The sequence below is a fragment of the Pongo pygmaeus genome, chromosome 4 (genome assembly GCF_028885625.2).
Source record: "Pongo pygmaeus isolate AG05252 chromosome 4, NHGRI_mPonPyg2-v2.0_pri, whole genome shotgun sequence".
Lineage (NCBI taxonomy): Eukaryota > Metazoa > Chordata > Mammalia > Primates > Hominidae > Pongo > Pongo pygmaeus.
In genome coordinates this window covers 20,038,854-20,065,285 of record NC_072377.2, presented here as the reverse complement: position 1 = coordinate 20,065,285, position 26,432 = coordinate 20,038,854, and the positions used below count along the sequence as shown (strand labels likewise).

Sequence of the window (26,432 nt, the reverse complement as noted above, 5' to 3'; positions counted from 1 at the left end):
TCATTAAGTAAAATGGAAGCTTATCTCAAGAAACCATTTCTAAAACATATCACACATTAGAGAGATAATTGATAGACTAGTTCGACAATTATTTGAGTTCTTAAACATTCTCTCTCTGTATATATGTATTTGTCAGGTTCTAATATGCTGAGTAATTCAAGTTTTTGAATGCAAAGGCATCCAGATTCTTGTTTTAAAATGAGAATCTGCAACAGATTGAGTATCCCTGATTCCAAAATCTGAAATTCAAAATGCTCCAAAGTCCAAAACTGTCTGAATGCTCACGTGATGATGAAGATGACATTTTGTTGTTGTTGTTGTTGTTGTTGTTGTTGAGACGGAGTCTTGCTGCGTCACCCAGGCTGGAGTGCAGTGGCGCGATCTCGGTTCACTGCAAGCTCCGCCTCCCAGGTTCACGCCATTCTCCTGCCTCAGCCTCCCGAGTAGCTGGGACTACAGGTGCCCATCACCACACCCGGCTAATTTTTGTTTAATTTTTAGTAGAGATGGGGTTTCACCATGTTAGCCAGGATGGTCTCGATCTCCTGACCTCGTGATCCGCCCGTCTTGGCCTCCCAAAGTGCTGGGATTACAGGCGTGAGCCACTGCACCTGGCTGAAGATGACATTTTTTAACACTGAGGAAAAGTGCCTATATGATGAACATATGTGATAGGTTCATTGTAGGACTAGACTAGTGTGCAATTGTAACAGAACAAAAAATCTTGTCCATCTATAAAATCAAAGATGTAAGCCATTGCTAATAAGGCAAGTGACTCTAGAGAGAAAATTTTAAATAGCCATCCAGCAGAAAGCCTCCTCATCTCCAGAGGAACCACTTCCTGTTCCCTCAATTGCTTCTGATGTTTATTCTCTCCTAAAAAAAATATACAGTAGACAGTAACATTTTAGTTTATTGTTTAATGGCTAATATATGTATTCTGGTGATGCTGTTCTTTTACTTAGCTACTACAAATGCATTACTTTTTCACTGCATTAATTGCATGCTTTCTTTCTTTTTTTTTTTTTTTTTTTACCATTTAGTACTTCTGTGTGAAAATGATTGTTTATCAGTAGCAATATAAATTCAGAGTAGAAATAGTGGTGATGCCAAACAACCACAGATTGTCCACGTAGGTGGCTGAGATAGTGCTTTCTGATGGTTTAATGTACACAAATATTGTTTCATTCACAAAATTATTAAAAACATAACTTACTTTCAGTCCATAGAAATAAGATGCGTATGAAATTTAAATGAATTTCATATTTAAACTTCGGTCCCATCCCCAAAGTATCTCATTATGTATAAGCAAATACTTGAAACTGAAAAGAATCTGAAATCTGAAACGTTGGTCCCAAACATAAGAGATACTCAACTTGTACTCACTATATTAGCATCAAATATAGAACCTAACCTTTATGTTTGGTAGTGTGTAGTCATTACTTTCAAAATGGATAAAGGAGCAATGGGGAGAAATCTGTTAATACCTTCTGTGTCAATCAAAGTTCCAGCAGAAAAACAAATCAACTGGCACTTAGACAAATAGAGAAAATTGAGAACAAGTTACAAAAATGGAGGGACTGAAAAGTCAAATAGTATCCTATGAAACAATCACTGCAGCAGTATGACTCCCTTAAGGCTGAGAGGAGTAGTATTACCTAAGCCCAGAACCTGGATCTTATAGAATGGACTATGGTAGGGGGCAGCTGAAAGGGAGCTGGAACCACTGCAGTACTGTAATCTTAGCCAGAGACATCATCCAAAGCAGAAAGAAGGTGGGAGAGAGAGACAGAAAGGCAGAGACAGAGAGATTGACTTATTCTTGTTTTTCAGTTTCCATCTATAACTTCCCCTTATTCTGTTGGTAAGGAAAGCGTGTCAATGTCAGTGACAGGTATTAAGTTTCTGCAAGCAGAGCAGAGCAGGACAGGGTAGGAAATCAATTTGAGATAATATGCAAATATACTTGTAAGATATGTAAGACTAGTGGGCATACGATCAGTCCAGTCAATTTTCACTACAGCCATTTACTCTGTACAACTATGAAGAGAATTATGAGCATTCCACAAGGCTGCAGAAGAGCACAACAGTGTTGTTAGTACCTGGATATTACTCCCTTCTAAGTATTCTGCCACATACTCTTATTTGACAAAATGGACTTACCGCCTGGGCCTTTCACTATGGGAAATGTGATAGAAAGCTTCTTCTGCCCAAGTAGATGCATCTGGACTGTCCTTATACTCCAACAAGGACCACACAAAGCAAAAAGGCAGAAAATATTGTAACTATTAAACAAGATTCAGCAGATCTTGACTGGGTCAAGTAATAGTGTATATGAGAAAGACTGCTACATATCAAAATAGATAGGGCTGGACTTCAATTCTGCCTTCTCTAATTGTCAACTATACAACTTCTTTGAACTTCAACTTCTCTATGGGTAAAACAGTATTAAATGTCATTTTCTCAATAGATTATTGTTAACTTAATTATTTTATTAAATTCAATGGCTTATAACAGAGGGTTTCCACATCATTGGCACTTAATACATATTATTTCCCTGATTATTATTTTTTCCATTTATGGAACAGAATACAAATTGTACATGTGAATGTGAAATTTCACATTAGTTAGTGCCATAAATAAGATCCTATTGAAAGTGCACAGAAATTAACAATTGCTGTGGCTTTATAGTTAGTACACAAAATAGTGAATTTTGTTTTGGTACTCAGCCCAGATGTTTCATATGTGTACTTGCAGAAATGTTTTTTTCTTTTCAATTCAATGACTTGAGTTAATACTCAAGACTTTATTAAATTACACAATGACTAGAATGCAGTGTTATTGGTCTGTTGGTGAAATTACAGTTCTCCTGTATAGAATGAAATTTAAGTTGTATCTTGACGACTATTTCTTTTTCACATTTCCTGGGAAAATCTTCTGAGAATTAAGCCCTGAGAGATTCCTTCAGAGAGGTACTCTGAGCCTTCGTAAATCTCCAGTTTATTTTTACTCAAAGTTCTTATTCAACATAGAAGCTCTTGAGATTTTAACAGAGCTGTTAACCCTGACAAGTCATGCATAACAATTTGCAGTCTCAGAGAATATTTGCTTGGTATAAAAATGCCTTATTAAATATTTCAAATTCGTCTTTAGAAACTTACCAGGAAGTCTACTCTTTCTGCTTCTCATTGATATGCATCTTTGCAAAATACGTGCTATTTATAAAGCAGTAGTACCAAAAAACAAATGAAAAGAATGAGAATGACACAGGGCAATCCCTAAAGAAAATAAGACTTAAGTTTTATTGTAGAAAAGATATCTTGAAAGCATTCTCATGTACTTAAATCTTTCTCAGATTTGTATAAAACATCAGCTGAGAGAAACTAATCCTCAGCATGGGAACAGCTAACTGTGTACCGTAGGAAGTATTTAACATGAAAATATTGTATACCAAAAACCAATGAAACTTGAAATACAATATTTTTGTGATTATATTTTTTAAGGGAAACAGTTTCGAAATTTAAGAATGCTTCTAAAGCACTTTTGAAAGATTTTTCTTTAATTAAGAAACCAATTATCTAGGGAGAGGAACTGTTGGTTTAATATCTATTCATCAAATCTATATAATAATTCCCAGAGAAAATTAGATTCCTGTTTTAATATTCTGGTGGAAGAATGGAATTTTAGACATTATATATTTCCATTTTGAAGTCTAGCACTGTAGAGGGTAATGATTTTTTTTCTTTTCTACTATGCAGAAAATTTGGGCACACAGTGTAAATAGAGGAATTGCTCAGACATAGAGATATAAATACTGATAATCTGTTTCACTTGAAATTTTAACGAGTGATAAAATTCTTTATTAAAGTGCCCAATATAATGCATTAACTAACTTTAAAAATATCAGCAGGCAGATCATTAGAAGCGCCTGATGTTCAAAAATATTAGATATTCATCTTTATTTACTGTAATCTACTTGTAACAATGACTTTTCATTTTATCTCTCTTATGATGTATCTGGTTTCAAACATAATACACAATTACACATATTTTTTTCTTGACTTGTAACGTCATAGTTTTGCCCAGATTAAAAAGCAACTATAAATTATGAGAATAAATGTCAATTTTTCCCACTGAAACTCTAGCACACCATATTCATTTGCTAGAGTTGCCCTACAAAAGTGCCACAGACTGGGTGGCTGACACAACAGAAATGTATTATCTTACAGTCTGGAAGCTAGAAGTCTGAGAACAAGGTGTCAGCAGTTTGTTCTCTCTGAACAGAGAAGGGACCTGTTTCACAGCTCTCCCACAGCATCTAGTGGTTAGCTGACCATCTTTGGTGTTTTTGGCTTGTAGACACATCGCCCTGATATTTACATTCATCTTCACATGATGTTATGCCTGTGTATATGTACCTTTCTCCACATTGTTCATTTTAAAAGGATGCCAGTCAATGTAGATTAGAGGCCCGCACTACTCTGACATGATCTTCTCTTAACTAATTTCATTTAAAAAGTACTATTTCTAAAGAAGGTCACATTCTGAGGTACTGGGGATTAGGACTTCAACATATCAATTTTGGAGGATATGATTTAACCCATGACATATACCTTGATTAGTTTACTTATTCATTTACTTTTTGTTTATTGATTAATTGATTGTCTTAGTTTATTTGGGCTCACATAACAGAAAGCCATAGTCTAGGTGGCTTAAACAACATTTATTTGTCACAGTTCTGAAGGATGGGAGGTCCAACATCAAGGTGCAAGAAGATTCCATGATGATGACACACTTTCTGGTTCACAGAAGGCCATCTTCTTGCTGTGTCATCATATGGCAGAAGGAATGAGGAAGCTCTTTGGGGCCTTCTTAATAAACTTACTAATCTCTTAATAAAGAGGGATCTGCTCTCACAAGGTATTTGCAAAAACCCTACCCTCAAATACCATCACATTAGAAGTTAGGATTTCAACATATGAATTTGAGGGACACATGAACATTTAGCCTATAGCGTTAATAAAAGCACTCACTTTTGTCTCATATAAAGAATTACTGAAAATACCAAGTCTTATAATTTTTCCATCTAGATTTCAAATAAACAAGAATTTAAGATACGAATATATTTTTCTTTCAGCCTTAAGCTTTCTTTCCAGTCCTACCTAGTACAAGATCCTTGAACAGTAGGGCAAGAGATTTCTTTTCCATCCCTGCTATTTATGTCCACCCCGTTCTGTTCTCTGATGGGTTGGCATTTAGTTGGGCTCTGCTGTTCATGTGTGTGTGTGCTCCCTTCAACCAGCAATCTGTGTACTCAAAGTGGTACGCTGATGCCTTCAGGCACTACCGAAGTACAGTACACATAGTACACGAGGCGATTTGTTGCTCTTTGCTTCACACACAAAGAGAATTGTGTGAGACTTCCTGTGCAGAAATGTATGTAGCTGTTAATGACCATTCTTTTTTGGATCAGGGCAGAGAGTTACTATATATATTTTCTTGTCTGCTCTACTAACTTTCGTTTGTTACTTTAAACAATCACTTAGTCAGTATCACCATGCTACCCTTCTTCCTTTTTCATCTCCTTTTCTTGTTTTTCCTTATTCAACTTGTCACTGCCTTCGTGTATCTCAACTCTCACTTAACAAGGCTGGACTTTTATAGACACCCCAAGCTAAACAGAGCAACTCTCCTTCTTTCATGTGGCAATTTAGCCTATTACAGCAAATGAGGAATGATCTTGCACTGTTTGTACTTCTGAGCTTTTTCCATGAAATGGTTGCCCAGGGACTGCTATTTAGACATTAAAAACTATTTAGGCTTAAATTGCTATTTCAGGGCCAGAGCTAATTTTAAAACCTGAGGAGTTTATAAGCCTAGTTTTTTAATGGTCGTTATTCTACTGTTTTCTGTCGTTTTCCCTTTCCCGAGTCCCAGTAATCTCTATGTGCCTAGAACTGTTAACACTCCTCTTATCAGATCAAAGAAAGATTTTGGTTGTTGTTGTTGTTGTTGAGACGGAGTTTCACTGTTGTTGCCCAAGTCGGAGTTCAGTGGTGTGATCTCAGCTCACCACAATCTCTGCCTCCCGGGTTCAAGCGATTCTCCTGCCTCAGACTCCCAAGTAGCTGGGATTACAGGCATGCGCCACCACACCCAGCTAATTTTGTATTTTTAGTAGAGATGAGATTTCTCCATGTTGGTCAGGCTGGTCTCAAACCACCAACCTCAGGTGATCCACCCACCTCGGCCTCCCAAATTGCTGGGATTACAGGCGTGAGCCACTGTGCCTGGCCTTCAAAGAAAGCTTTAATTGAAATAATTTTATATCATTTTTAGCCATATTTTAAGCTTGCTGCACATTTAAAGTCTAATCTGGGTACCTAACAACAGATTTTGTTTTATTTTATTTTTTTCAGTGAGGTACCAGTGAAAATGTCTTCAAAACCAACTTTTAGTTGTAGATGCCTACCTAGTGATATTCTCTGAATAAGCTGGAGGGTTGAATATTGGTTATGGATCAAGTGTTGTGCCATCACATAAAAAGTCCCTAATATGGGCCGGGTGCAGTGGCTCACGCCTGTAATCCCAGCACTTTGGGAGGCCGAGGTGGGCAGATCACGAGGTCAGGAGATCGAGACCATCCAGGCTAACACGGTGAAACCGTCTCTACTAAAAATACAAAAAATTAGCCGGGCGTGGTGGTGGGCGCCTGTAGTCCCAGCTACTCAGGAGGCTGAGGCAGGAGAACAGCATGAACCTGGGAGACAGAGCTTGCAGTGAGCCGAGATCGTGCCACTGCACTCCAGCCTGGGCGACAGAAGGAGACTCCGTCTCAAAAAAAAAAAGTCCTTAATATGTTATGTTAATAAATTATTATACTTTATAGTGGAAGAGACAGTCTATATGTGACCAGCTCAGGACAGTTTGTGGTGGGAATCGATTTAATCAAGCCAGAAAGGTTAGTGGTATATTGAGAAAACTCACAGGACACACAAACCCAAACTACCTCTCTAAGAATGGAGTGCACAAAGGCAAGAACACATCTTTGTCTTTAATACTTGTAATTTTGAGACCATTGTAGATTCGCATGTAGTGGTAATATTTTGCAAATTTTTTTTTCACAATGGTAACATCATGCAAAACTATAAAGCAATATCATAACCAAGTTATTGAAATGTACGATCTACTGATTGTCATTAGGTTTCCCTAGATTTACTTGTATAAATTTGTGTGCGTGTGTATGTCTGTGTGTATGAGTGTGCTCAGTTCTATAGAATTTTATCAGCTGTGCCTATTTATGCATCAGTTACCATAATCAAAATATTGAACAGCTCCAATATATAAGGATCCGTTATGCATCCCTGCTATACTAAACTTCCTTGCTCTAGTCTGTCTCCCTAAATCTCCAGAAAATAATAACTTGTTATTCATTTCTAAATTTTTTTCATTTCAAAAATGCTATATAAATGGAATCATAGTATACAACCTTTTGGGATTTACTTAATTTTCGTTTAGTTGATTCCCTGAAGATTCATACATAGAAGATTCCCTGAAGATTTTATGTACCCATAGTCTATTCATTTTTATTGTTGAGTAATATTTCATAGTATGAATGTACCAGTTCGTTTAACAAGTCTGTCATTGAAGGACATCAGGATGGTTTCCAGTGTGGGGCTATCATAAACAATGCTACTATGAGTATTTGTAAGCAGGTTTTTCTGTGAACATCAGTTTTTATTTATTTGTTAAAATGCTAGGGCTGGGCACAGTGGCTCACACCTGTAATCCCAGCACTTTGGTAGGCTGAGGCAGATGAATCACCTGAGGTCAGGAGTTCACAGACTGGCCAACATGGTGAAACCCCATCTCTACTACAAATAGAACAAATTAGCTGGGTGTGGTGGCTGGTGCCTGTAATCCCAGCTACGCAGGAGGCTGAGACAGGAGAATCGCTTGAACCTGGGAGGTGGAGGTTGCAATCAGCCGAGATTGAGCCATTGTACTCCAGCCTGGGCAACATGAGCAAAACTCTGTCTCAAAAAATAATAATAATAAAATAAAAATAAAAAAATAAAAAAAATGAAATGCCCTATTCTATTTATTGGGTAAAAGTGTGTTTAGTTATATAAGAAATTGCCAAACAATCACACTTCTATCCACAGTGTATGAGTGACCCAGTTTCTCAGCATTCTAAACAGCAGTTACTGTCACCATGCTATTTTATTGGTCTGTAATTTGAAATCTCTTTTAGACATAACACAGCTCTCATCCTCTAAGGATGGATAATTGCAAGTCATATTTCTTCTTAGAGTCTCACTGTTAAAATACTATTTAGGGGCCAGAATCCTTAATGTATTATACATATTTATGATATGCTAATAAGGATTGTTAGGTGAACTTGGCATATTAATTCTATTTTCTAGGATCCCTTGAAGACACAGAACAAGCTTTCCCTAAAGTTGTGTCTGAAGTTCAACACAGAAGTACAAATTTTCTTTTTTTTTTTTTTTTTTGAGATGGAGTTTCGCTCTTGTTGAAGAGGCTGGAGTACAATGGCACAATCTCAGCTCACTGCAGCCTCCACCTCCCGGGTTCAAGCAATTCTCCTGTCTCAGCCTCCCAAGTAGCTGGGATTACAGGCATGTGCTGCCATGCCCAGCTAATTTTTGTATTTTTAGTAGAGGCACGGTTTCACCATGTTTGCCAGGCTGATCTCAAACTCCTGACCTCAGGTGATTCCCCCAGCCTCAGCCTCCCAAAGTGCTGGGATTACAGGCACGAGCCACCATGCCCAGGCCTAGAAGTACAAATTTTCTAGTTGAACAGACATTAGGTCCTGAATCATTGACATAATTACTAAAATAAAAAACTATTAATTGTCAGTGCTTCCATATTCAAATACCAAAATGAATACAAAATTCCATACAAGATCAATTGATTGTAAAAATATTTTTACTTGATAGATAACCCAAATTAATAGGTGGAATTTTTCTAGTGATGTGGAATAAAATATCAAGTATGCACCATTAGATGATTCATCAGGTACATTTTATGAATAGATGTGAATTCTCAGATGAGCATTCTTACCCACTAATTCTGCAATGAAGTTGTATATCCCTTAATATATGGTTGTCATGTTATACTTAGATTAAGTTTTCATTTAGAAACAATTGAAATAATATATAGGTATATCTAATTATGCAAATTGTGTTTTAAAAAGTAAGCACAAAGATATGAGCATACTAATTCAATAATTTTATTACCTCAAAATACAGTATTTTAAATGTTATAAATGAATTTACAATTCATTTTCATTTTAAAAAATCCAGTGCAATGTTGGCACTGTGTACAAGACACTAAAGGAATGAGATTTGAATTCAGTAGACCAGTTGGCTGTGCGCAGTGGCTCACGCCTTTAATTCTAGCACTTTCAGAGGCTGAGGGGGGCGGATCACCAGAGATCAGGAGTTCAAGACCAACCTGGCCAACATGGCAAAACCCTGTCTCTACTAAAAATACGAAAATTGTCTGGGCATGGTGGAGGGTGCCTGTAGTCCTAGCTACTCAGGAAGCTGAGGCAGGAGAATTGCTTGAATCTGGGAGGCAGAGGTTGCAGTGAGCCAAGATTGTGCCACTGCACTCCAGGCTGAATGACAGAGCAAGACTCCATCTCATGTCTCAAACAAACAAACAAAAAAAGGAGACCAGTTATGTGACTCATTAATTATGCAGGTAATAAATAAAAAGAATATGTAAGACAGAAAATGACTTGAATGGAGTGTTGTGATGTCATTGATAATTTAATATCAACTCACCCACCTTCCCAACTTAATCACAAATCATTCCACCTCCAGTTTTCAGAACAGTCATGAAACATGCTATATACAGCTTTATCATACCTCTGATTTAACTGCAAAATTAGTAGCAATTTGATATATGAGTGCAAGCCAACCAAACCTTGGTTATATTTTATTGCTTTTTTAATGAAAATCAAAAGAGACCATCATTCACAATGTTACCAACACATAAAGAGCCATGTTAAAAGGTCTGAGACCAATATTATATTTTAGACTCTCTTTCATTACAGTTGTTGGCAGGGAAAGAAAGCAAGTAATATGTTTTATACATAAATTTAATTCAATTTACTAGGACACAACCAGTACTGATCTCCATAGCTATTTCAGCATACCCATTTTCTGTGTTCAAATTAATCATATGCTAAATGCCATCACACACTAAAATTTGTTTTCCTGAATGCACAGGTACCTCTGTTCTACAGGTGACAGCTACTGATGCAGATGACCCTACCTATGGAAACAGCGCTCGGGTGGTTTACAGCATTCTCCAGGGACAACCCTACTTCTCTGTCGACCCTAAAACAGGTTAGTGCGTTTACACATAACTCGCATGCAAGCGTTTGCTACAGTAAGTTGCAAAGCAATGGTTTTTATTTCCATATGCTCTTTTCCATCAGATAGTGTGATTTTACCATATTTTAAACATATCCTCACTTTTTCTAAAACCATGTAATAATTGAAAATAAATTAATGTACATATATTATGCTTTCCCTATTATATTGATAATCCATTATTTATACCCATGCAAGAAAAGGTTACTTATCCTTCAGTATTTCTGTAATACTTAAATAAATAATCTCTGTTTAAAACAAATATGGCATATTACAAACATTGAATGAGATTTTCAAATGTATTATTTGCTCCGCTTGTATATTAGTTTTAATTCTTTGCTGAAGAGGGTAAATAGTTCTTTGAAATTTTCCTACATTGATTTTGCTTGTCACATAAATTGTTAGGTATACATACACAGATATATATAAAATTGTACTGTACTGGGGGATTTCTATTTCTTGGGTTGGCAATTTTTTCTAATGAGTAGATTATTCAGCCCTCAAATATTGTGTTACCAAAAAAGAATTAAAATGATGTCAAAGACATAAACATTTTTTAGGAAAAAATATAAATTCTGCTCTCCTTTTATTTTTTACTGGCCAAAACATATTATGTCAATCATAACATATGACATTATATCACATCAATTATATCCTGTCATATCAGGCCAAAATGGTAATGAAGGCTGCTTAATAATGTATTACAGGATTTGCTACAGCAGCATAATCCAAAAACCATAAAAAAATCACATGTCCCCATTGACAATCAATTTGTTGCTAAAAATTTGGCTGAGTAAAACTCATTTTTAATTTAGACAAGTGTTTGGTAACAAATCTCAAGTTTTTCTAAAATTTTAAGGATGTACATATTTATGAGATGGATGAAGTAGAGAGAGATCTAGGATGTTCCAGCAGCACCATACATCCTTCTTGAGCATGAGATGCATTCTGAATCAGATCAACATCTGGCATCTCCAAGTAAATGGCATAGCCACATAACTAATACAAAAAGGAGCTATTTTTTAATCATAAATATCTCTTTATACTTCTATAACTATATAGCATATAACCCATTTTTCAGGGAACCTTGTTCCATAAGTCTACAGATTATAGATTTGTTTACCAATGTGTTATGTGAGGCACATCCAACTAAAAACATGGTACAGATAAGCACTTTCTCTCTAGCTAATACCACTAGACTGTTTACCAAGAGTTTTGTCATTATCATGTTTACAAGAGGATTTGATTGGGTCACTTGCCTTCTTTCTTTTCCTGGAGTGCTCCAACATGGAAATACACTGGCATGAATGGATCTCAGACATACTTGCTTAACTCTTTCTTTCTTTCTCTTGCTTAATTCTTTCTTTCTTTCTTTCTCTTTCTTTCTCTTTCTTTCCTTCTTTCTCTCTCTCTCTTACTTTTCTTTCTTTCTCTCTTTCTTTTACCTTAAAAAGAAAACAACATAGGACATATATAGATATAGAAATGAAGAATATACACATGAATATATATAAATATCCTTATATACATTATAATTATAGAATAGATTGTAATATGTAGTTAAAGTGAAAAATAGATATTGGGATATAATAAAATAAATAACATAATGCAACTTAAAATGAATATGAGACCTGCAGGTTCTGTTGGTTCCAAGGTATCACTTAATATTTAGGAAAACATGCTTATTAATCTAGTAATCTAAGTGGTGGCACAAAAATGTACATATTTATGATTACACATTATTATTCATTAGAAGAGCTTAGAATTAGTTGAAAAGCTCATCATTCTTTAATGGTGATATTTCACATTTTGTTCTATTTTCCCAATAATAATATTTGCTTCAAATATAAATATAAATCCTACCTTAAAATACACATCTCCCTAGAGGAAAGTAACAGGAATACTGTTTCAACTGCCTTTTTTTAGAATTATACTAACACACATGCATGCACATGTCACAAAGGCATACATGCATAAAGACATATGCACACAAATATATGACATTAGTCCATTAATGGTACCATACAAAGCCAAACATTTATTTATAAATAATGTTACAGTTACCTAATAGAATATTGCTGTGATATAAACAGCCTGTATAAAATTTTTTTAAAAAGTTATTTTACACTTTTTATGCATGCAATTGGTTAACAAACATCAATTTTGTGTGTTCATGTGTCTGAATGTGAATGTTTGCATATGTTGTGTGAGTAAATACACGTATGTGTAGGCACTTGGATGGATAAATTAGGTCCCTGAGACCAAAGCTCTAATAGTGTTGGACTGCTGTAGTTTGTGATTTGGGGGAAGCAAATATATCAGTAACATAATATGTAAATACAATGTGCATTCATTTATGTACATATATTATAGTTTAAGTGAGTACCTTATTAAACAACAAAAATAAGTTTATCTCAAGTGTAAATAGGCTGCTATTCAAATGCTACTCTACAAAATTTTCTTTGCTCTTGCATTTCTTTGTTCCTTTCTTCAGAGCTTTAATATATTGAATAAAGTACATGCCTCCACTTTGATATGTGTTAATGTCAGTATTATACTGGCTAATGCATCATGGGAACCTATGGATGTCTGTCCTACTAGGTCATTAAGGAACAAAAGTGTTTTTAAAGATCTTTTAAATATGCAAGTGTCTTAGAGAGTTAGACAGTTATCAGTAGAAAGTGCTAAGTGGGGTATAAAATAAAATGTTCATTAGTCTTCACAAACAACAAATTTGGCAATTTGTGCTTAAAAACCCAATTACGATGCTGTTAAACATCCTCAGAACTAATGAATTTAGTTGAAATTGTGCAGAAAAGTGAATGGAATAAAATACAAACATACTGAAAATCAAAGAATCAGTTACGTTGGATGGCATGTTATATAAGAAGCATGGAAATAGTAGTCACTTATAATGGTGTATATTAATAGTATCACTTAATTCCATTCCCCTAATTAGTATGACTCCATCTCAGCATGTTTCCAATTATTTTCATTGAAGACCAATCATAATAAAACATAACTTTTGACCCCTCAAAATGTGGATTGTGAGTGCTTATGACTAAAATCAGTGTTTCGCTTGCCTTGTTTCCATGAAAGATGCATTTTATTAACCATTGTGCTCTTCCAGAGACCTTGGCTTCCTATTTTATAAACCATCTCTGAGTAGCTGTATCCAGAAAATGAATTGTGTGGCTGTTGAGTTACTATGTGATACAGAATTAAATTAATAATATCTGAATTTTTTTACACTGAAATCTTATCAGTATGGTGAAACATCTTGTGAAAAAAATTTATTGTTTTTAATGACTTTTGTTAAGGTAATTATTTTATGATTTGTGTTCAGTGTGTACCAACAAAGGACGAATGTGCATTAAAAAATGATGGTTTAACATTAACTACCATTTAAAAGGTACAGGGGCCTACGATGATAAAATATAAAATACATATGCTATTTCCGGCTAGATTCATAGGAAGAAAACATTTTTTACAGTTATTAAAGAAAACATTTTACTATCTAAGGAAACAGCTAAACCTAAGCAATGCATTTTGAGGAAGGCCACTGAGAGAGAAAGTCATTTTGAGTTATCAGAAAATGAAATTCAAGAGAAATCTGGGATGATGGTTGTTTATTAGCACAACTCAAATCTCAGTCTTACTTCAGTTAATATAGTGTAAACTGAGTTAAAAATAAATCAATATTTCAAGGTTTCTATGCCTCTTCAGAAACCACAAAATTTTTGTCAGGTGGTGACTACAAAAGCTGAATGATCAAACTCCTACACAAAAGAACTAGTTACCATAACATAGGTTGGAGACAGAACCGGAAATCTACCAGGTATCATTCCAGGGCCTTAGAAACAAAATGGAAACTTTCCATTTCATTACAGAATGGAAGACCAGTGTGTAGTTTTTAACTGGACATGAAAATCTCTTAATGCTCATTACTTTCATGGCCATTTGATGATTCTCTGATTGCTGTTTCATAGTTAACAACTTATGAACTACTTAATATTATTTTTGTTAGTGCATATAATTTAAGTCATGCCTGTGTCTATTTCATACAAGTATATTGAATCTTCAGGAAGCCTGAAAACCTAAATTAAAAGCTGATATCAGGAAAAATAAAGGAGTATACTGTTTTACAAAATCCTAGTTAAGCCTCCCTTACAATTGTTTATAGTAGTCAATATCAGCTCTTTTGACTATAATTAACATGAAATGTATGAATCATTGAAAGTCAGTAATGGAGTTCATACATTTGTATAAATGATTCTCATAGTGGGTTTTTTTCACATGCCCAGTAGATACTACTAAGCCATTTTTTTATTTTCATATTTGCGTGTTTATGTTTTAAACTCATGTATCATTTTTCATACAGTCTTTACATATCTTAATGTAAGAATATTTATTTATAAAATATAGCGGCTGAAAACATTTACATTGATACATTCTACATTTAATTGTCAGGTACTTAAAAATAGTAAGATCAGACAGGCTATCTTTATTTATATACAAAGCGCATACCACATATTCTTTTATCAACACTCCTAATGCATTTAGGTATTTTAATTTTTTGTGTTACATGATATTAAAAAGGAGTAGACATTGAACTTCAAATATTTTGTCAGTCAGATTCTTTTGCATTAATAACATCTATCTCACAGGGACAGAACACTTAGCATCAAGTAAAATTCCCTACACCTAATAATGACTATCAGTTTCAAAGACACAGTCAGATTATTATTTATTTTGACATGGCATTATTATAAATATAATGAAGAAACTGCTTACTTGGCCTTTCTACCAAAGATTAATATACTATTTGGAGTCACATTATAGTTCAATGTAATATAAATATAGCATAAATTGTAAATATTTTTCTGAAATACTAAGGTTTATTGCAAAAGAAGTTGGGGATGCTTTGTGTTCAAATCCTAGAATACTACTTAGCTGCTTGATAAATTAATCAAATTACTTAAGTTTTTTGCTTCTGTTTCCATGTGTATAAACTTAGAATGGTAATAATGCCTAAATCCCATGGGAGAATGAGGGCAATGCTCTTAGCCCAGTCCTTGGAAAAATATAGGACTCAAGTTATCTTGTCTCCTTCTTTAAAATTGACAAGAGGCCAGGAGCAGTGGCTCATGCCTGTAATCCTAGCACTTTGGGAGACCAAGGTGAACGGATCATGTCAGGTCAGGAGTTCAAGACTAGCCTGGCCAACATGGTGAAATCCTGTCTCCACTGAAAAGTACAAAAATTAGTCAGGCATAGTAGTGCGTGCCTGTAATCCCCACTACTCAGGAGGCTGAGCCAGAGAGAATTGCTTGAACCCAGGAGGCAGAGGTTGCAGTGAGCCAAGATCGCGCAACTGCACGCCAGCCTCGGTGGCAGAGTGAGAGACTCCATCTCAAAAAAAAAAAAAAAAAAAGAAAAAAAGAGATTGACAAGAATTTCCAAAATTACTACATTTTGAATGATTATGAGAATTTGAAATAGTCTTATCTGAAGTAGTAAAAAATGATTATTTTGTTTGAAAGAATTTTTTAGCAGAAAGTTATATAAATTTTAAAAAGATAAGATACGTTATGAACTTAAATGCGATTAAATTCCTTCCAAACATTTTCTAGAAATCTTTTACAAACATGATAAATAAGAGAAATATACCATTAGAAAATTGTGAATGATGATCTATAAGGAGATAAAAGTTAGACAGTAAAATAACCAACCTTTTGTCTTCAGAATTGACAGTCTTGACTCAGAATAGTGTCTCTAGATGAGGTAAACTGCCATGCTCTTTCTGAAACAACAGTCACTAATGCGGAGCTCTTGATGGGCAATAACTGTGATTCTTCAAGATGACCTTTTCTTAAAATTTTGTAACAGAATTCAATCAGCTATAAAAATGAACTCAGTTGAAGACCTCAATGAATTTCATAGGATGTAATTGAAAACAAGGTTTTCAACATTATTTCTTCAGTCTGCATAATTAAATTCATCAACATTTTTTGTTCTCTATTACCTCCCCAAATTTATTTCGTTTCATTTTTGCTCGGTGAGGAAAAATATTAAGTCTAGGAATGATTTCTCTATATGCTTAAAAAAACTATATAAAGCATCTTTAGAAGTCCTATAGATTTTAAATTTCATTTTATATAATTTCATATGAAAATCTATTTGACAATAGTTTTCACTTTCCAAAGTCAATATTTTATATCTATTAAAAGCTAAGACGATAAAATATTTAAATTGTGGTTTACAATATCTGCAGAAGATAAGGAAGATTTCACGATAGAATATGCTTTGTCAATTTATCTTTTTATAGCCCATTCCTATTGATAATAACAATAATAATTGCTTGCACTAACAATTTTGCAGTATGTCCTCACTTATCATTCACAGATTCTTGGAAAAGTATATTTTCCATTATACTTGGAAAATAAAGTATAATGACAGTATATATTGTTTCCGTCAATGTAACAAGGAAATGAAGTAATGGAAATGACATAATTTGAGGACCTGCTGTATGTCCCTTCTCTTGCAATCACCATTTTAAAGAACCTATTAAGGTCATTGAGAACTTATTGTAGAAACATTTAAAAATAATTCTTTTATAGCTGACTAACAGAAAAAAATGGTTAGGTAGTCATCATCAAAGCTAAGTAATTTGTTCATCTTGGAAAAAAAATAAATAGGTTCCATTTACCGAAAAAATAAATAAATAAATAAATCTCACTTTGTCTACTTTAGGGAAGAATTCCAAGTAGTTCCTGAACTGCAGCAGATTGTGTGAGGATAACAACACAGAAAAAAAAGTCAACTTTAGATAGCATTTAAGAAATAAAGAGTTATTAAATTATAGTAGACATTAGTGGTTGTCTATTTAATATCAATTTCTCATTTTGCCTGTCGTTATCGTAGCTCTGATTTTACTCAGGGTGGCAACATATGCAGTTAAAAATCTAGATTTTTCCAGCCTCCCTGTATCCATCGACACTGCTCCGGCCAGTGACGCCACTGCGGTATTTTAGGAAAATTTTGAAATGTTTATAAAGGTGCCAATGCTTCCTCAATTGGCTTTATCATCTTCTGGATTTAAACATGTATTTGTGACAACAAGCACACAAACAGAAAGTTACATGGAGGTTGCTGAAGAAAAGGACCTCAATGAAGTCATTCCGATTACGTTATTTTTATATTCAGATGCATACCCTGCGCTAACTGATACCTGGGACCTTTGTGAAATGTGCTTTGCAGACATATGAATCACCTTCATAGTACAGTGCACTGCCCAGGCAGGTGTTGAGTTGGCTTCCTGAGAATACTTTCATTACTTTCAACCTGAAATCTATGAACCAGAGAGAGCACACTGCTCTCTCTCCGTGAGTAACCACTTTACAGTTTCAGTGCAATATCAAACTGCAAAAGGACATTTTCACACTGATTTAAGTGAAATATCAAAAGATATATTAGGTTTGCTATTTGGGGGAATCAAAATGAAACTAAATGCATTTTTCTCTGATACTCCACTGAGAATGCATATTTATTAAATAATTTTATTGCCAAAACAAAGTACCAAAGTACTTTACAGACACTATAGATATCAGATAACTCCCCTACTCCGTGGGAAGATCATAGTGTCCTTTTGACATGAACAGAATAATATCTATCAAATTTAATTCCTCTGCATATAGTTCTAACAAAATACAATTATAGATCAGTGTTCTATGCTAGTCAAACTATTCATTGTAGCCCTAGATGAAACAATTAAGATGGAATTAGGTTGAACTGTACACTTAAGTAAATTTTATGGTATGTAAATTAAACTTACATAAAGCTGTTAAGCAAACAGAGTAAGGAAACAAATTGAATGTACTTCTTCAAAAATGTCAACTGTTTGTCAAAAAATTGACCAGCTCCTACCAGGAGAGTAAAAAAATCATCTAATTCGCTATAAAATGGTAGTTATACCTTTACATATCAAAAAGATAGGAACCAATGTTGGTCAATTGTAGCATGTCTTATACTATTTCTTCCTAATAAAAGATAAATTTATTTAATCTTCTTTTTTTGTGACCTCGCTCTATGCCTCCTGCATCTCAATAGTAACTATTGAGAAAAAAAAAATACTGGGAATTATTGTTTAGCCAATAGCCTGGCAAATATATTAGCTATTAATACTAGTTAATTTATTGTCAAATATTAAATCAATAGATAATAGGAAACATTGCGATTGTGTTCTTCAGTCTTTAAGCCTGATTAAACATAATTCATGTTATATAATTACCAAGCAATTTGATTTTTCTTTCATTACTTTAAATTTATTCTGAGGTCATTTATCCTACTGCCACAGGATTAAATATACTGCAATCCCATTGATTTCCCTAGATTCTTCTCTAACCCAGTATCTTAGATATGTACAATGAAATCTAGAAAGCACTAGAATATTATTAATGTTCCACAATTTTTACCACTATATATGCACATATATATAGAAAATACACATATAATTTTCCTATTATGTATACATATATGTAGAATACATACATATATATAAATATATGTGCATACATATATAAAAATTTTAAGCTCATACTTACTTCTGTATTTCAACCAAGCACTGCTTCTATGTTATTTTTTCACTTAGTCTATTTCTCTTCCTGGCATGCCCTTCCCAGGCAAATTTACACTTCAATGGTTGATTCCCTGTACTCTTAGAACTAATCTCTGATCTTTGATAACATTTTTACATTCCTCCTAAAACATAACAGTAGCCCTTTTGTTCATATGGCATTTCGTCTCTACTCTGAGAGCTCTATAAGGGCTTGAATACTATAGATGTTACTGTTGCTTTCCACACCAGGCCTCCCTGAGTGCTTTACACACAGTAGCAAGTTTTTAATTATCTGTATTTTCTTTTATTTCTATAAATTTGAGGGATACAAGTACAGTTTCGTTACATGGATATATAGTGGTGAAGTTTGGGCTTTTGGTATAACAAGCACCCAGAAAATGTACTTTGTACCCAATAAGTAATTTCCCATTCCTCATTCCCACCCACCCTTCAGAGTCTCCAATATTTATTATTCCCTACTCTATGTCCATGTGTACACATTATTTAGCTTTCACTTATAAGAGAAAACATGTAGGATTTGACTTTCTCTTTGCATTATTTTACTTAAGATAATGGCCTCCAATTCCATCTATGTTCCTGCAAAAGACATGATTTCATTCTTTTTAATGGCTGAGTAATATTCCACGGTGTATATATAGCACATTTTGTTTATCCAGTCATCCATTGGTGGACACTTACTGTATATTTGCTATTGTGAATCGTTCTACACAAACATATGGGTATAAATATGCTTTTGATACAATAATTTCATTTTCTTTGGGTAGTAGTAGTAGTGGGTTTGCTGGATCAAATGGTTTGAATTTTTTTGAGAATTCTCCATGCTGTTTCTCAGAGGTTGTACTAATTTACATTCCTATCAACAGTGTATAAACATTCCCTTTTCTCTGCAGTGTTTCTAACATTTGCTTTTTTTTTTTTTTTTTTTTTACTTTATACTAACAGCCATTCTGATTTGTGTAAGCTGTTATTCCACTGTGGTTTTAATTTACCTTTCTCTGATGAATAATGATGTTGAGCATTTTTTTCATATGCTTGATAGCCATTTGTGTCTCCTTTTGAGAAATGTCTTTTACGTGCTTGGTGGCCCTTTGTATGCCTCCTTTTGAGAAATGTCTGTTATGTCTTTTGCCCACTTTGAAATAGGGTTCTTTGATTTTTGTTATTGTTGTTGTAGTTTGTGAGTTGTATGCATTTGTTGTAGATTCTGGATATTAGTCTCTTGTCAGATGCATAGTTTGCAAGTATTTTCTCCCATTCTGAAAGTTGTTTGCTTGGTTGATTTGTTGCATTTGCTGTGCAGAAGCTTTTTAGTTTAATATAGTCTTACTTGTTTATTTTTGTTTTTGTTGCATTTCCTTTTGAGGTTTTAATCATGAATTATTTGCCTAGGCCAATGTTTAGATGAGTTTGTCCCAGGTTTTCTTCTAGTATTTTTATAGATTCAGATATTAACTCTTAATCCACCTTGAGTTAATTTTTATACATAATGAGAAGTAGGTGTCCAATTTCATTCTTCCGGATATGACAATCCAATTTTCCCAGAACCATTCTTTGAATAGGGTATTCTTTCCTCAGAGTATGTTTTTGTTGGTTTTGTCAAAGATCAGTTGGCCTTAAGTACGTGGCTTCATTTCTCAGTTCTGTATTATATTTCATTGACCTATGTGTCTATTTTTATGTTAGTACCATGCTGTTTGGTTATGATAGCCTTGTATGAAGAACCAAACTGAAGGCATCATATTATTTGACTTCAAATTATATCTCATTATCTTTATTGAAGGCCTACATTATCTAACTTTAGCTACAAAACTAAGTTTGTAAAAGTTTTGTAGAAGAAATGACTTGTGGATTATTATTTTTAAATAAATATTAGTAATATTTGTATTTTACGTAACATTTGTCACGTCTCTGATCTTCTGTAAACAGTTTTTATTTTGCTACTTCTATCAATTTTGTAATATTCTAGTTTAGGATTTTTCCAAATGATTGCCAAAACAGTAGTATTTCAGAGCTCGTAGAAAACTAAATATTTTTGGAAAAATGATAAATAAAATAATTCTTGATTTACAAGTTTACAAAGTAAATTATTTCTGAGAAACGAAAACAACATGTTTTACATGTACATAACTAAAAAATAAATCTCTGGAATGCAAGCTCACTGAGACCTTGCATTACTCATTTTTGTATCTTCCATAATGGTTAGTGCATTGTGTGACACATGGAAGACAATATTTGTTTATATAGAAATAAAATCTGACTTTGGGAAGGCAGTTATTCAAAATAATACCATTTCTAATATTAATGCTCATGGTTTTTTGCCTTATTTCATTTCTCAAAAATATTCCCGTCTTCCATATATTGAATTTAGAAAGGCTGAATATCTGAATAAGAGAAGAATCATTAACTTACGAGTGTTTTGTTTTTGTTTTTTGAGATGGAGTCTTACTCTGTCACCCAGGCTGGAGTGCTGTGGCATGACCTTGACTCACTTCAACTTCTGCCTCTTGGGTTCAAACAATTCTCCTGCCTCAGCCTCCCATGTAGCTGGGATTGCAGGTGCCTGTCACCATGCCTGGCTAATTTTGGTATTTTTTAGTAGAGAGAGGGTTTCATCATGTTGGCCAGGCCGGTCTTGAACTCCTGACCTCAGGTGATCCACCCACCTTGGCCTCCTAAAGTGCTGGAATTACAGGCATGAGCCACTGAGCCCAGCCAAACTTATGGTTTTAAGAAGATTTATGTTTTTTCTATTATTGTTAAAATCTCAATTTCGTTTTCTTTTTGCTGTGGTCTTATGTGCCTAACTCTCCCAACATTTTGGGGTATGCCTTTTCTTTCGTTTTCTTTTCTTTTTTCTTTTCTTTCTTTCTCTTTTCTTTTCTTTTTCTTTCTTTCTCTCTCTCCTTTTTTCTCTCTCTTTCTCTCTTTCTGTCTTTCTGTCTTCCTTCCTTCCTTCTTTACTTTCTTTTTTTGTTGTTGTTTTTTGACAGAGTTTCACTCTTGATGCCCAGGCTGGAATACAATGGCAAAATCTCAGCTCACTGCAGCCTCCGCCTCCCAGGTTCAAGTGATTCTCCAGCCTCAGCCTCCTGAGTAGCTGGGATTACAGGCGTCTGCCACCAAACACAGCTAATTTTTGTATTTTTAGTAGAGACGGGGTTTCGCCATGTTGATCAGGTTGGCCTTGAACTCTTGACCTCAGGTGATCCACACATATTGGTCTCCAATGTTCTGGGATTACAGGCATGAGCCACCGTGCTGGGCCAAGCCTTTTATTTAAAATACAAATAAATGTCTCAAGCTCCCATCCTATGCAGTATCAGAAGAAAGTCCCCCAAACCCCTTCCTTCCCATATTTCCAAAGTAAGTGCCAGGTGAGTGGTAAGTGCCAGTTGAGGGGTAAGTGCCAGGTGAGGTATCAGAGCCACTGCCATGGCAAGTGATTGGCTCATGGGTAATAAGAGGAATTTACCAACAGTACAGGTTTGAAAGGAAAGTTATTTATTTATTTATTTATTTATTTTGTTATGGAGTCTAGTTCTGTTGCCCAGGCTGGAGGGCAGTGGCACCATCTTGTCTCACTGATGCTGAGAGCAGCTCGGTCATGGAGACCCTAACCCAGCAGCACTCGAGGAATTAAAGACACACACACACTGAAATATACAGTGTGGAGTGGGAATCAGGGGGCTGACAGCCTTCAGAGCTGAGAGCTGCGAACAGAGTTTTACCCACATATTTACTGACAGCAAGCCAGTGATAAGCATTGTTTCTATAGATTGTAGATTAACTAAAATGGGAAACAAAGGGATGGGCCCTGGCTAGTTATCTGCAGCAGGAACATGTCCTCAAGACACAGATTGCTCATGCTATTGTTTGTGGTTCAGGAACGCCTTAAGCAGTTTTCCGCCCTGAGTGGGCCAGGTGTTCCTTGTCCTCATTCTGGTAAACCAACAACCTTCAGCATGGGCATCATAGCCATCAAGAGCATGTCACAGTGCTGCAGAAATTTTGTTTATGGCCAGTTTGGGGCCTGTTTGTGGCCAGATTTGGGGGCCTGTTCCCAACATGTCCCCTTTTTTTTTTGGCAAGATGATAAAAGCAAAGGCAGCTTTATCTCCATGAGCTACTTCTCACAGGAATTGCAATCCGCATCTGCAGACTATATAAAGACAAACAACACAAATTAAAAGCACAATCATCATTGAAATCATAGAGCCTCCAAGTGTTTTTATCCATTTCAATGGGTTAATAGCTACTAATGCATCTGCAGCTCCTTCAAGCACTCCAGTTCCTGACACTAAGGTCAGGTGTGCCTGGGATGCCTTAAATATTTGTTCTTTTAATTTTGCAATATCCAAAGGCAAGTTTGTAGAGTGTCCTTCTAGATGCTTTTTCATTATTTCCCAAATTTTGATCTCACTAAGAGCCATTACTAGTTTCCACAAATCCTTATGTTTAGCTCCTAGAGTGGGCCATATCATTTGAGGTTGAGGTGCCACTATACCACTGTGTTTCCAGATAATAGGAACTCTTGCCATACTTCTTACCATTTCTACCATCTGACTGTTTTATTCAGACCAGCTGAACATAGTGTGGCCATGGCTTGCAGATGGAGAGGTGCAATTCAAGCTAAACATCCCCTTAGGGGACCGTTCGGTAATGATTCCATGGGAATCATTGTGCAGCACCTCTGCCTGTTCTGCAATGCAATCTTCCCAAACAAGCACATTTATTTTTGGACCAGGTCCAATCCTGTTTACAAATAGGTTTTTGAGGTGGTATGCCTCAATTATAGGAGCAGATTTATTATAGTAAATACTAAGACCAGAAAGCAAGTGTAACTGTGTCATAGAGTGATTATATCCAGGCATTATTGCCAGCCAAGATTGATAGCAAAGGGGTAGGCAACTAGTGGCCATTCCCAAACAGATAGGCAGATGTTCAAATCCTAAAGAAATATTCATAACAGTTTCTTCCTCATGTGGGTGAGATGGGCCTCTATCATCTGTAGGACCAAACATCCAAGAGCTATCATTAGTGTATACCTCCACTGGGGGGTCCAGCCAAGTTACAGGTCGTAGAAGTGGTGGAAAAGGTAAATATGCCCAATAAGTATAATTGTTCTCTGTGTCAGCTCTTGTTAAAGGAATACTCATGGCAATGGTGATCACCACTATCATAGCTATCATTAAGTTACTCATTGTGACTGGTTGTCCTGCTTTCCTCAGGTTTTCTTCCACTATCTGTGACAGCTTCTTGATCTGTCCCCAGGTAGGTGGCTGTGTTCAGTGGGTGTTGCTCGTGACAGTTGGGGTCGTCCTCAGTATCAACTTGGACAACGCTGCCACTGGTGGGTCTTTGGGATCCTCCCAAAACCTCTTCCTGGGTATCTGGCTCATAGTAATGCTTTAGATGTCTTGATGATACCCAAATTGGCTGTTGATTCAGTCCTGGAGAAACACAAGCATAGTCTCTACCCCAAGTTATTATTTTACCTATTTCCCAACTTTTTGTTATTGGATCTCTGCACCAAACCAGTTGCTTTGCTTCTGTCTTTACAGCTGGTTTCTGTAGATGCTTTTTAGCTGCTGATAGCATCTAGCCTTTAGGCAGGCTCAAAAAATTTAAAGTCAATAATGCTAGATTCAATTGTATATACGGTGTCCCGTAGTCCCTTTTTCCCCCCTTTTGCTTTTGCAACTGCGGTTTCAGGGAGAGATTCATTCTTTCCACTATGGCTAGTCCTTGAGAATTATATGGGATACCAGTAATGTGTTTAATATTCCTTATAGAGAAAAATGTAGCTAGAGTTTGGCTAGTATAGCCTGGGGCATTGTCTGTTTTAATAGAAGCTGGAATGCCCATCACCGCAAAACACTGCAAAAGGTGACACATTTAACACAGGCAGAAGACTCTCCTGATTGGCATGTTGCCCAGACAAAGTGAGAAAAGGTGTCTACACATACATGTACATAAGCTAGTCTCCCAAATGAGGGAACATGTGTGATGTCCATTTGCCAAAGAGAATTAGGTTCCAATCCTCGAGGATTAACTCCTCCTGTAAAAGAAGAATGCACCATTTGGCAAGTTGGGCAATGCTGGATAATAGCTTTAGCTTTTTTCCAGGTAATGCTGTATCTGTGTTTGAGACCAGAGGCATTAACACGGGTTATATTGTGAAAGTGTCTGGCATTAGATATTGCAGTAGCAACTAGGCGATCAGCCATTTGATTCCCTGCAGTCAAAGGTCCTGAAAGAGGTGTATGAGCCCTAATATGAGTGATATAAAAAGGGTACATTCTACTCCTAACTGTTGTTTGCAATTGGGTAAACAAAGTTATCAGTTGCTCATCTGTATGAAATCATAACTGAGCATTTTCAGTTAATTATGTGGAATGAACCACATATGAAGAATCAGAAATCACATTAATATGCATATCAAAAGCAGTCAATACCTCAATTACAGCTACAAGCTCTGCTTTTGGAGCTGAAGTATAGGGCATCTGGAGAACTTTACATTTCGAGCCAGAATAAGAAGCTTTACCATTACTAGACCCATCTGTGAAGACATTTTCAGCACCTTCAATTGGTATAAATTTAGTTGTTTTAGGGAGAATCCGATTAGTTAATTTCAAAAATTGAAACAGTTTCATTTTAGGAAAATGGTTATCAAGAATACCCACAAAGTCAGCTAAATGGGTTTGCCAAGTAAGCTTGCTGTATTTGTGCCTTCTTGAGAGGGACAATAATTTTTCCAGGATCATATCCATGTAATTTAACAATCCGAGTTCTCCCATTTCCTATCATAGTAGTGATTTGATCCAAATAAGGAGTCAAAGTCCATGAATTAGTATGTGGAAGAAAAAGCCACTCTACAAGATCCTGCTCTTGAACAATAAAACCAGTAGGTGAATGCTGAGTTGAAAAAATTAGCAAATCTAGAGTCTTCCCTGGATCTATTCTATTTATTTGAGTCTTATGCACTTGCTTCTCAATTAGCTGTAACACTGCCTCAGCCTCCTTAGTTAATTGCTGAGGGCTACTGAGACTAGGATCTCCTCTAAGGATAGAAAATGGATTACTCATGGCATAGGTAGGAATGCCTAGGGCAGGTCGTATCCAATTAATATCCCCTAGTAATTTTTGAAAGTCATTTAATGTTTTCAATTGATCCCTACATATGGTTACTTTGTGTGGCACAATTATAGTGTTATTTGCTAAGGTCCCCAAGTAGGAGTAAGGAGTAGTAGTCTGAATTTTGTCTGGAGCTATAATTAAACCAGTGTGAGAAATCAAATTTTGCAAGTGATCATAACGTTGAAGTAATATTTCTCAAGTGGGGGCAGCACAAAGTATATCATCCACATAATAAGGTAACACTG

The 26,432-nt window shown here is 35.4% G+C and overlaps 1 protein-coding gene across 3 annotated transcripts in view; it reads left to right on the top strand.

The window, feature by feature from the left end:
- CDH18 (cadherin 18) overlaps positions 1 to 26,432 on the top strand; it is a 525,645-nt gene that overhangs the window by 266,291 nt on the left and 232,922 nt on the right. For 2 of the 3 annotated variants that reach the window (XM_054488979.1, XM_054488981.1), the window contains one exon: positions 10,266 to 10,385. In XM_054488979.1, the coding sequence (XP_054344954.1) occupies positions 10,266 to 10,385 (120 nt within the window). The remainder of the gene's footprint in view (positions 1 to 10,265; positions 10,386 to 26,432) is intronic. The other variant, XM_054488980.1, reaches the window with a different exon arrangement.